The sequence below is a fragment of the Ornithodoros turicata genome, chromosome 3, assembly GCF_037126465.1.
Source record: "Ornithodoros turicata isolate Travis chromosome 3, ASM3712646v1, whole genome shotgun sequence".
Taxonomy (NCBI): Eukaryota; Metazoa; Arthropoda; class Arachnida; order Ixodida; family Argasidae; genus Ornithodoros; species Ornithodoros turicata.
In genome coordinates, this window is record NC_088203.1 from 99382727 (window position 1) to 99395046 (window position 12320).

General features: G+C 47.5%; 1 protein-coding gene and 1 long non-coding RNA gene across 2 annotated transcripts in view; both read right to left on the bottom strand.

Annotated features, from left to right (window-relative positions):
* LOC135388970 (uncharacterized) overlaps positions 1-12320 on the bottom strand; it is a 155220-nt gene that overhangs the window by 56716 nt on the left and 86184 nt on the right. The window lies entirely within an intron of this gene.
* Positions 6062-7157, bottom strand: LOC135387702 (forkhead box protein E3-like). The gene has a single exon (XM_064616801.1). It carries the CDS (start codon positions 7142-7144, stop codon positions 6062-6064), a length of 1083 nt encoding a protein of 360 aa, XP_064472871.1. The 5' UTR covers positions 7145-7157.

The following is a 12320-nucleotide window of genomic DNA, read 5'->3' on the forward strand; positions in this document are numbered from 1 at the left end:
CGTACGCCTTTTTGTGTCGGTTATCATGTATTCAAATTGACAGAAAAGGGCGTACGCCCCCTCTCTTTCTCTTCAAATCAGAAGCGACACCCCTATCATTCGTACTGTTAAGATAGATGGTGGTGGTGGTGGCCGGTGACGAAAACCGGCTTGCCATTCCGAATGATATCATTCAGTGTCATGATTCGTTCAAAACAGGGGGAAGAGCCTATCTGGGACATGCATAATGTGTCCCAGATAGGCGCCTCCTCCCATTTTCAGCAAATAAGGGCACAGAATGATATCATTGGGAATGATGGTTGGCTAGGAGCGTGCTATGTGGTGAAGTTCTGTTTTAACAGTGTAGCAAAGGTAGGCGCACAACGTGCTATGCGGTTAAGTTCTGTTTTTTAGAGTGTAGAATAACTAATAATAATGGTACCGTGATGTTTCACGTAAGATTTGTCTGCGCAGTGTGGCGACATGTTGCACCTGTCGCAAGGTAGGACTGCGGATAATTTGGACCACCTGAGGTTCTTTTGACGAGCGCCGTAAACCTCCGACACACGGTGCTGGAAGCAATGTTTACCTCCCCCACATTGCAACCGTCCTCGGCGGGGGGTCGAACCCGCGATCTCGAGCTCAGCAAAGCAAGCACTTTACCGACTGAGTTACTGAGGACGGTAGTACAGCGTAGAGAGCGCGAGATAGTGTATACATCTTCCCACTGTACTGGAGTCGCCAGTCCTGACCCCCGTCAAGACTACCCTTTTCTCTCTCTCCCTCTCTCTCTTTTCGCACCCGAACTGAACCTGTGCCAGATAAACACATCATGCTTGTATCATCCCGTACGTGTATACAATTCGACGCAACTAGGAGGACAGGCCACTGAACACACGAGTAGTACAACCGCTCCCAGGAGATTTGTGTTCGTTATACGCGTAATTCGCTATACGGGAATTCACCTGGGACATTACGGGGCCATGTTTCGACATACGTTCGTCGATCAGTTTGCATACATTTGCATGCGGTATACGACATTTCAAGTACGGCCTGCTTTGACGCGTGTTTCACAGCAAACTGGATATTAAACTCTCTCTTAACGCGAATACGCGAGGCTGTGCCGCCGTGTCCCGCCCTGCGCGGAGGAAATCTCGTTATATCGTACGCAGCGGGGAACGCAGCGGCTGACTCACAACAGAGCGTTCGATATAACGAAGTTTGCTTCGTGCAGGATGATTACCCATGCTGCTTATACGTGTATTGTAAGACTGGTTGAAATGTTATAAACGGAATAATATACTGCGTACCTACACGCATGGCTGATACAGATGATAGACATGGATGTGTGTCAGATGCCCTTTTGATAAACAAGATGATATCGTCGCGCACACACGGCTTGAATTCGAAAGCCACGAAGTCGAGAGAGAGAAGCAACGGAGAAAAGAGGGTGTTGACAATAATGAGAAGCACTTAGTTACGCAGCTAACATGTGAGCTTGACTTGGGTTCTCGAGATTTTTGAAGGCCGACTGCTAGCGGTGCAGTTCTTAGTACCGAAGCCTTGTTTTATACAGTTTACTTTTACAGAGGTCGAAGAAGAAGTGCGGAGAGGAAAAATGAGAAGAGGAGAAAAAAGAAACGTTCTTTCGGATGTTCTCAAAGGCAACGAAACTCCGTTGTGCACTTTACTTGTCACCAGTGATTATGAACTCTTCCGCACGACCACGGACGACCCACGTGCCTAACTGCGGACTAGCCGCAGTCCAAAACTATACAACTGTATATCATAGTCTTAGTTGTGTTTTGCACTGAACTTTACATCCTCCCTAAAATGCTGTGTAAGGTAATACGGAAGGTAACATTGACGAATAAATAAAGAAATAAATTCCGTCCTGCCTTCGGGCCTTGTCCTGCTCTTCAGACATTATGACAGAAATGGATGAATTTACTTCATCGTTGCGGAAGTGTTTCTTTTTATAAATACGGAACAGAAGAAAATATAGGTTCCACAGACATCGCCACCTGTGCGCATTTCATACGTCGTGGAGCCCAAGCGAGACTTCCTATATGCGTGACCTCATTATTTGCGCGATAATCATTATTTTCTTTACTGCTGTGAAGTGGGGTACAGAGTCCTGTAGCTACCACGGGGAAGCATCCCACGTCATCATCACTTTTTTCTTCATCATTTATTGTTGTTGTTTACTGCTCCGGCATGATGGAATGAGCCTCAAATATCGAAAGTGCATATCGGTTCTCTCTCTAGAGTGCACGCATATCTCTGCAGCTCTTGGTGCAATTTTTGCAAGCCCGTCCACTCAACCTAAGAACACCATTTCTATAAAGCACTATACTTAACTCATCTTTAATTGATGCGTTCTCGAGTGTTCCAATTGAAACTCCCACGCAAGACCTACCGCAGGGGGATCACCTTCATGAACCTCATTTCATACCCGAGGTCCCTCAAATATAATCTCCATAGAGCTACAAACCAATCTCCCTCTCTCTCTCTTGAGCAGATTTCGTCACGTTTCTCTAACCACGTGGAACTAATCCGGGCCACAATGATGTCATAAGGTCACGTGCGCACAGAAATATGTATCTCGGGACCGGTGGGACAGTGGGGACGAACAAAACTGGCGACTGCCGCGGAGGAAGTAATTATGTGCTGACCAGATGTCTGTCGCTCCATCCATGAATGGGAGGCGCTTCCACGGTCTGCCGTGCTAATCCTTGTGGGATTACGCTATCGGATTTGTAATCCGAGGCTAGTAAGTGTTAACAACCCTGGATTATGAGGAGATTCAGCAGGATATCAATGAGAGAGAAAGGGGGAAAGGGCTGCGTAATATCTGGAAAGTATGATGGTGTACTCCTGGGGAGAATGCGCGTGGTGCGGCTTTGGAGATTCCTTCTAGCCACTCTGTCTTCAAGCTGCTTCATTTCAGCACTGAGAGCCAACACTACGCCTAGTACCCCTTTTACACGGGCAGCCTTCGACGGCCGTTGGAGCCAACTACCTTGAAAGACACACGTAGGGCCAGCAAGCGTGTATCGCGTCAACCTGTCAAGCAGCATTGGATTCAATGCCCTTTTAGAAGTTGACACATTACACGGTTATTGGCGCTACGCGCGTTTTTCAAGGCAGTTGGCTCCAACGGTCGTCGAAGGCTGCACGTGCAACATGGGTATTAGGGTCAGCTGACCATAGTCATGTCAACCAGTCCAAGGCCCTTTGCCAAGGCATGGGGCAATACAGCACAGCAACAGACATGCCGTTCACAATAGTTCCTTGGTTTTCGGAAATGAATATTTTTTTTTCTCGATAGTGGTGAGTGATCGGGATACATCCCGATTGTAGTACACTGGACAGTTCATGAAACAGGTTGCATCCGGTAGTAGTCACAATCTCTGTGCAATCAGTCACAATCACAGTCAGTCACAATCAGTACTATGTTGGGGGTGATGCGTTCAGCGCAACCTGTGTTTGGCTTTGGGCAGTCTACGGCTTTGTTCTTTGCATGGTCGACAAACATCGCCAGGGCAGCACATGGACTACACTGCGTCTCAGCATCGAGCTTCACAACTATGCGCGCTGCAACCCCTATAACAAGAACGCGAAGCTTGGGTTTTACGCTGGCGCACTGCTCTTACTGAAATGCAACGACAAAGTGAAGACGGTATTTGTGAGGTCCGCTACAGAACAATCTGGGCAGTAGGGCATCGACGGAAAATACTAAGACCTCTAATTACTACACAATATACATAAAGAAAAGAGAAGCCGAAGCTCTTTGGCAGCACGTAATGTACGAGTTTATAACTCAAATGTCGCCATACGAGCACTGGACAGCTGTTTCGGTCTTACTGGGCCGTCGTCAGCAGTGTATACAGATGTTTGAGAAACACTCTAAGAGCTAAGATGGCCACGGTACGTTCGAGGGCGCTGCATGGGGGACGGCATCACATTTCTTGCACTGGAGCAGGCAATGCTGAGCATCTAGCTGTGCTGAAGACACTGCTTGCCATTGACTCTGTCTGCAACCGCTTTCTCTCATATTCCAGTAAGAAGCGTTCCCTATAGAAACTGTTGTAACAAGAGATATCTATATGGTGCCGGCGTTTCAGATTTGAAGTTCATAATCAGGACTTGTGTTCAGATTGGGAGTTGATTGAGTCACTGGTGTTGGGAGTTTCGCAGAACTTTCTAGCTGAGACAACTGCAATTGGGAACACCGAAAGAAAGGGATTGAGATTTAAGGTTATGTTCTCTACTGGTTTCACAAGGTGTTCATGGGGACATGACGCATACATGCCGTATAATGGCTTCGTTTCACATCTTTGTTAAACACCGTGAGTGCGGGCTGCCCATGCCTTTCTATTAACTTCTGGTGCGAAACAACAGACAGACAGTCCGCGTTGTGCAATTCGTAAACTATATATGGCCGTAAAATAGCTTCACGTACACATCTGGCTATACCGTGAAGTGCTCGGATACAACTAACAAGGACAAATGATAAATTACAGCAATTAATTACAATCGTTCCCTATTTTTGTCCAGTTTCATTAAACGCTCATTAGAACAACGAAATCGCCAGTTTCCGTGGTGCACTTTAGTTTGCGTACCCATGCAGACTAAACAATCTCATTCACCTTGGTAATTTCGGCTCGCTGCCTGAAACATCTTTACAACAACGCTTTACCAGCCATCACTACCACCACCGCCTTTCCGAGAAAGATAGCCTACTTCGCCAGCATTCACTGCTTTCGAATGCACATCTAACTAACACGTTTTGTTTTCCTTCCATATTTTCGTTCATATTTTTCTTCCTATACATATATCCTATCCTATTCTTCGTTCCAACCACAACACTGTCTTTCGGAGATGTGACTTACAGGCAATGAAAGAATGGCTAAAAACTAGCGAGCTGGTGATTAGAATTCATATTACTAAATCTCCCGAGACGAAGGACTACAGTGTCTTTCTGCGCCTCAGCTACGGAGTGTTATCATAGGTCTTCTGTTGACATTTAAAGGTACGTAATGCCCAGATTACAACCCTTCCGTCAGCAGCCCGCTGGTGCCTGTGACTGGTCTTAGGGCACAACTTGAACAATACGAATCATTATTATTATTTTTACTGTGATGTAGCTTGTGGAATAAGTAACTTAAATTGGATATGCGCCAGTGCACGTAACAAGCATCGGAACGTTTAAAAAAATGACAAGCTCTGAGTCGTGTAACCTGTAGCCCCAACGAAGAACAGAGTGGACGGGACGCTTGTTGCGCTGCCAATGAGTGCGCTTGAAGCAGTATCATTTTGTGTGCGAGGTATCGTTAAGTGATTATATCAAAATTACACTATATGTTCTCTTCGGCTGCATGCATGACGTTTACAGTACGCTGCTGCACATCTGCACGTATGAAACATTTCTCAAACATCTAAATTACGTCTCTATGTGTCATACACCAGTCCGAGTTTGGAACATCCGACACGGCACAGAACGTTCATCCTTCAGTTACTTGACCTCGTAACCTACGAAACACCGCAAACCTTAAGTCGCCACGAAGGACGCACTACAAGAAGAATTACTGCGAAACGAAGTAACACGTGAACTACTTTTATTGATTAACGGTTGACTTACATATTGCTTGATTAACTTCTTCTCTCCTAGTGAAACCAAGTCTTAGTTTGCATGGACGAACACACTCGTTGGTCTTTGATCTTTCAAATGCAGCTTCGAAGCCTTGCAGACAACTACACCGAGTTTGCAAGTTCACATATGCTGTCAGCGTTCTCTGCACTGCGTTGTCTTTTGTCTTGCCTTTCAGGCCTCGATGCCGTAGAAGCTCGTACTGAAGACGTCGAAAATAAAATCGAATACGACGGCTGTGTACGACGACTTTCTTCACGCATTTGCTTTTGTAAGGCTTCGGAGCCACGAAAACTCCCGAAGCTCCTCAAGGAAATGACACCCCTTTCTTCTTCACGTCCATTCAGTTCGTTCAAAAAATCTTTGGCTTTTGAAACCACTCTTAGTTGACTAGAACAAACACTACATGTCAGGGAACAGTCAACAAAGTTATTGAGGCTTTGCACAGCTTCCAGGAACCGGTGAACCTTCTGAGCTGCTGGTACACCACCTTTGCAGAACTTCCTCCACCTGAATCGGAGCAGAGGGCAGCACGGAAGGGCGGAACATGGACAGCCTTTGCTGATGAATTGCGAGTAACGAACTCGCCGGATGAGTCCATGAACTCAGTGTCAGTCCATGACAGGGCTGGAGCCACGAACCTCCTTTGGGTACGGGCCCAGCATGTGCCATCTGGTCTGGGGAGGTCGAAGGTTCTTCGGGCCGCGACACCGGTGAATCACAGTCGCGTTTAGGTTCTGGCGCTAGAAGGCTCTCTACGTCAAACTGACGTCTCTTCAGCTGCATGCTGAGTCGTTGGGCTAATCCTGGTGTGTTTTCCCACAGTGTAGCTGGAGTGCCTTCTACCTGAGGGGGTGGAGTCGGAGTGGGACTGTCATCATCGTCAGGAACCGAGAGTCCCATGTGCTTCCGGACTTTACGCTGCGCCTTGCGCCGGCGGAAGTCACCTTTCTTGAAGTCTTCAATGTTCGCTGGATGAATGGCCCAATAGTGACCCTTCCCGTTGGCGCTTCGTCCGGCTTTCACGAAGCAATCGTTGAGCGACAAATTATGACGGATCGAGTTCCTCCAGCCAGGACCTCTGTTTCGGAAGTACGGATAGTGGTCAAGGATATACTGGTAGATATCGCTGAGAACCATCTTCTTGTCCACCGAACTCAAGATAGCCATCGCGATGAGGCCGATGTAGCTGTGCTGAGGCTTGGGTTCTTCGTGGACGAATCGGGAGCGCGGATCGAACCGCAGGAACGGAGGGAATCCAAAAGGATTATCTTGAGCAGCCGCATTGTAAGGATTGAACGGTCCTGCGTACGGACTGAACAGCCCTGGTGGAACTATCCTCAGCCTACTGGCTTGCCCGTAGTCTAGAAGCTGAAGTCGTTGGTACTCCAGGAAAGCTGGGTTGAAAAGCCCAGGAGCCGGAGACGGCATCGAAACAACGGACGAAGTATTCGACGATACTTCCTGGGGCTTGAAGGCGAGGAGCTGGGCATCCGCCTCGCTGGTGCACATCGTGAAAAGCGGATGTCAGACTCAGCTCGACGAAAACGATTTGTACTCGTCTTGCAAACGGAGTTGGGTTTGCTGTCCACTCTTTAGAAACACCCGCCGGAACCTCATTGGCAGAACGGGGCGGTCCTTGTTTGAATCGATCCTGCTCTTCAGATCCGGATTGGGCCGTCTCTTCCCCGCGGGGGAACCAATACAGGGACAAGTGAGGAGAGCTGTCCTCCCCCTCTTTGGAGGTTTATATACGCGATTTGTGTTTTCTATCGTTTCGGGTGGACCGGGAGAAGCGTTTTCGTGGGCTTCGTTCGTTTTTTTTTTCTTTTTTCACGGATACTGTGAACGGAGTTTATGTATTATATTTGCTCGTTTCTGTTGTTACTAAAAGTAAGAAGCGTGCAGCAGATTGAGCTTCGCTGTATGTTTCCGTTTTCTTTCGGGATAAGTTTTTTTTTTTCTTATGCTTTCCTTTGTAACTCTGCGCATGTATCAATATATATATAGGTATATATAAAGGTGAGCGTGCGGGAAGTGAAGTATACACAACGCAGGTAATGGCTGCGAGACACGAGGATATATAGTGATGGGAAAGTGGCGCGCATGATTGGAGTGGGGCGATGTGACGCTTTCAGAGTGTGGCGCTGGGAGTGTCGAACGCGCCGCGCGGCGGTTAACCCTTTCTTTTTCTGTGGCATACACATCACGCGATGATGGTCCTGTGCTTAACTCTATCCCTAATTTTGCTATATTAATTCTTATTACGGTATATGCGGGAGTAAAAGGGGGGGGATATGTTTATTAACTTTTATTATTATTAAGTAAAAGGGAGTGAAGGTTCGCGTATCGGCGACATAATCAAGGAATAGACGGCGACAAAAATGCGTGCCCGTGATATTTCAGACCGCTTCTACACTGTTAAAACGAAGAGAGGGGATATGCAAAAATAAATGGCTCGCCGTTGTTGGCCACGTGCATGAATATATTGATATGAATATATTGATTCATGAAGATATGATTCATATGAATTTATGAATGAAATAAAAAAGTCTCTCTGAAAAAATGCCACTCTCGTAGCCAACCAAAGCCGTAGCGAGGCCAGTTTGCGCCAGGGGCAGGGCAAATCTGAAGCGCCCCCCCCCCCCTCGTCCCTCACTGCCGTCAGAAGCCTTGTAAACGAGGAAAAGAAACCGCCCATTTACACTGCCGAGACTGTAAATTCAAACTGTCTTCATTCCTATACTTTATACTGGCCAACCAACCTGCCAGGACATGCCGTTCGGCGCCCCCCGTTTTCATCAAATCAAGGGACAGAATGTTGTCAATGTGGTGAAGCTCTTTTTTAGAGCATAGCTGCATAAGTGTCACAAAGAGATGGACGTCTCTCGTTTTTAACAAATCATGGGAGCGAACGATGTCAATCGGGATGACAGTTTAGGATGCTAGAATCGTGCTATGCGGTGAGGTTCTGTTTTAAGAATGCGTGAGGGTGTACGACCACCATTAATTTATCCTCTAATATTAACCTGAAGAAGGTAAGAAGAACCTTCACATGAAGTGGGATAGGGTCCTGTGGCTACCACGGGGAAACATCCTTCATCACTTTTCCATTATTGATTGTTGTTGTTGTTGTTGTAGTATTGTCGATGTAATCTAGTAATGTACCCAAGTGTCAAATCTAACATCTCATTTTTTTCTTTCACCAATCAATCAAGTTTGTACAAGGGTGGTCCGAGTGTCATCCCAGAAAAACGAAACAACCATCGGTAGAAATCGCTTACAGAATTTCCCTCAACGTGTGCGGAACTGGAAAGTGCATTTCTTATAGACGGTTAGATCAAAAGATCGTACTACGTTCAGCTGCTGGGCTTTCCGACTTGTGGCCTGTGGAATTTACATCATGCTCATCCGAAATCATGGGTAGGATCCGACACATGTACGCTATACCATGCCTCGCATCCCCTTCTTTGCTGTAAAGGCGTTCAAACCCGCAGTTTTTCAGATCATTCTCGGCAGTGTGAACTGTTATAAACACAGATTGAAATACTGCCTTCGTTCAGAAGCATTTACACAATAACATGTCCCTATCCTGCCGTAATCCTGAATGACAAAGCTTTCTCCCCGGATTTGTTAAAAACCAGGAAAAGCATACGCATTTTTGTGACACCTATGCAGTTACGTTAATTGTCACACAAAATGTATACGCTCGGTGCTTTCCACGAATCGGAAACAATAGCGATATCCTCTTCTTTTGAAGTGTTGAGAAAGGTTAGCCAATATTTCGCTTGCTACTCTTTTAAAAAAATCATTCTGTCCAATTGTCGGCCTTGAGTATGTTATGTGGTGACGCTCTTCTGAGCGCGTAGAGGGCTCGAGCCCTGACGCTGTTTGGCGTACTCGACGATTGTGATGTTTCGATCTTCTATCACGTTGAGGCTCGTGTTGTGTATATGTCAGTTTGTGCTTTCCAGCCTCAGAACAGTTAGATTAGATTAGACTAGAAGCAGAAAGAAAAAAAATGGAAACGTAGGTCGCACTGGCGCGACCAGCTGTTCCATGACGCTTGATATGTGAAAGCATTGAGTGATTTCAAAGATTACTTCAGCATGTATGTCCTTGAGGTAGTTCGCCAGGGCACACAGCGCAGGTTGTTGGCGTTGCTTTGATCAGCTTCCCAATACCTTCTCATCACCAAATGATCGGTTGTCAAGTTTTGCAAAGGCGTTCTTCAGTGTTCGTCGACTATAGAGTCCAAGTGTCCGCAGGTGACCAGCACGTGCTCCGCGTTCTCCACGGTTCCGCAAGTTGAACAATTCGGCGATCCAAGGCAACCAAGGCAAGGAAAGAACTGCGAGCGGGACATTGAGCCGCAGGCGATGGATGACGGACTCTAACGGCCTTGGCATCTTCGATGGGAGGCAGCATAGGTGCAGTTGGGGTCGATTTGCGCGAGGAACGAGTGATTCATGACGTCGCCTGGCAATATGGTGTTAAAGAGGCGATTACATAGGCATGCGAGCAAGTATATAGTTTGCGTCGGATTGCGTGAAGTAGATTTTATGGGCAGCTCTCTTATGGTGAGCAATTCGAGCAGCCTCGTCCGCCTATCTCATTTCCACTGATATCGCAGTGCCCTGGGATCCACTGGATGAGGATCTTGTGAACCTTTTGTTTCTGCAAAGTTGTATTCTGCGATAGTATTGTAGACGAGTGACGATTTCGTCGAACCTTGCATTGCTTTGAGGCCAGATTGTGAGTCAGAGAAAATAACAGTTGGGGTTTCTTTTGACGTTATGCGTAGGAAAGCTTCCTCGATGGCGTAGAGCTCTGCAGCAGTTGTGGACGTCCTGTGAGACAGACGTGTCGCACTGTGCTCGCCGAGGACGGAACGACGAATGCTCACGTCGACGACTCTTGTGATGTGGACGCATCTGTAAATATGTGTTGGAGTTCAAAGTACTGAGCAACCATACGCCGTGCGAGCTGCATTAGCAACAGGCCCTGGCGTGTCCTCCTTTGACTTGAGGCCTGGGGGGGATATATGTTTAATATAAAAAAGGACGGAAAGGAAGGTTGAGGCCTGGAACCTCTGGTGACACTGTAGGTATAGTTTCAGCGTCCTGTTTAGGGAATAGGAGCTGTAGGCAGAGGCCTGAACCGAGGTATTTCATGGAAAAGGCGCCAGAGCTTGGTGAATGCTCGGCCTTGTGAACGTACGAACCCAGCGGGCCAACGGGTGCTTGATATGTCACGACGTCAAACGTGCATAATGCCTGAGGGATTCGGTCACTCGCAAAACAGATGCTCTCTCTAGCTTCAGCAGTAGCTGCGCGGTTGGAGGTTGCCCGCGGGACACCTATAGGCGGAGCTTAACACTTCTCGCTAGTGCAATATAGGGAAGTCCCCGAAGTTTGACATACGCCACGAAGAACAGTTTGTTTTCATCACGCGAATGGCTTCCTTGTTGAAGAACTTCACGCGACCGACTATGCCGACAGAAAGTAGAATCCCACAAACAGAACAAGACACCATAAAACTTGGGAACCTCCTGCTCGCGTTATTTACACTTTCCCGCGTTGCCACTCGCTGGAGTATGTCTCACTCATCCATCCGTTGCTCTTTTTCGCGGCCAGCCTAACCCCTTTCAGTCAATGAAATTCCGCACTTTGCTCAATGACTTCCACTACTGGAACCTCACCACTAGACACACACTCTCTTCGCAAACAACCATAACACTTCACACGCCCCAATTCCTCTTTTTACAAGTAGCCGTTTTCGCCCAATCCTTTCAGCATTCCGTCTCTACCATGTCCAGCGCGGCCGTTAGAATTCCCCCTTCCTAAAAGGGGGGACTGCAAGTCCCCGTGTAATGACCGGACGTGCGGACAACGACGCCTTGCCGTCCCCCCGATTCTTCACGCCCCGGGCACTCTTTAGCCTGACCACAATGGGTCATTCGAAACGCCTGTGGCTCGCTAATTCAACACTCGTGTCGCTAGTGTCCGGAAGGGAGGTCATTGTGGCCAGGCACACTGACCACAATCATGCTGCAGAGCGGCGGCCCAAACCCCGCGGTTCTTTGAGAGCGTACTATACTAATGTGTCTTTTTGGCGTACTCTATCGGAGAACGCAAAGAATTGGAGCTGTTGTGCGTCCATATATATGTATTTGAGCACATAACCGCTGGGCCTCTTGAAAGAGCGGCCGAAATAATGGCGGCCACAATGAGACTAAAAAAAGGCGTCTGTTGACGTTCTGGGAACTCGAGCGGGAGTGGTCAAAAGGAATGAATAGTGGAAATGCGTTGTTTCTCCGACGGGGGGGACGAACAGCGTGTTTTGCTCGGTTGCGTTTCGGTTTTTCTTCGTCTAATGCGTTTAGAAGGTGTGTTTGTTGAAGCAGGGCGAGGAGAGCTGGTGATTGACTGGTGGTTCGGAGGTGGTAAACAGTGTCAATATTTGCGTCTGTGACGGCGAGGACTGTCTCAAGAGCACCCTGTCGCGTCATGTGAAAGAGAAAGGCGGCCAGGTTCGGCACCTGGTGGCACCGCAAAGAAGCTTAGATGTACGCTGGGATGTTTGTAAGCCCGGGATTATCGGCGTGCAGCGGCTTAAGCGATTTTGTTGCAAATGCAGGTGGCATTGTGCGAAGAGCCAGATTATCGCGAATATTTTTATTTGTTGT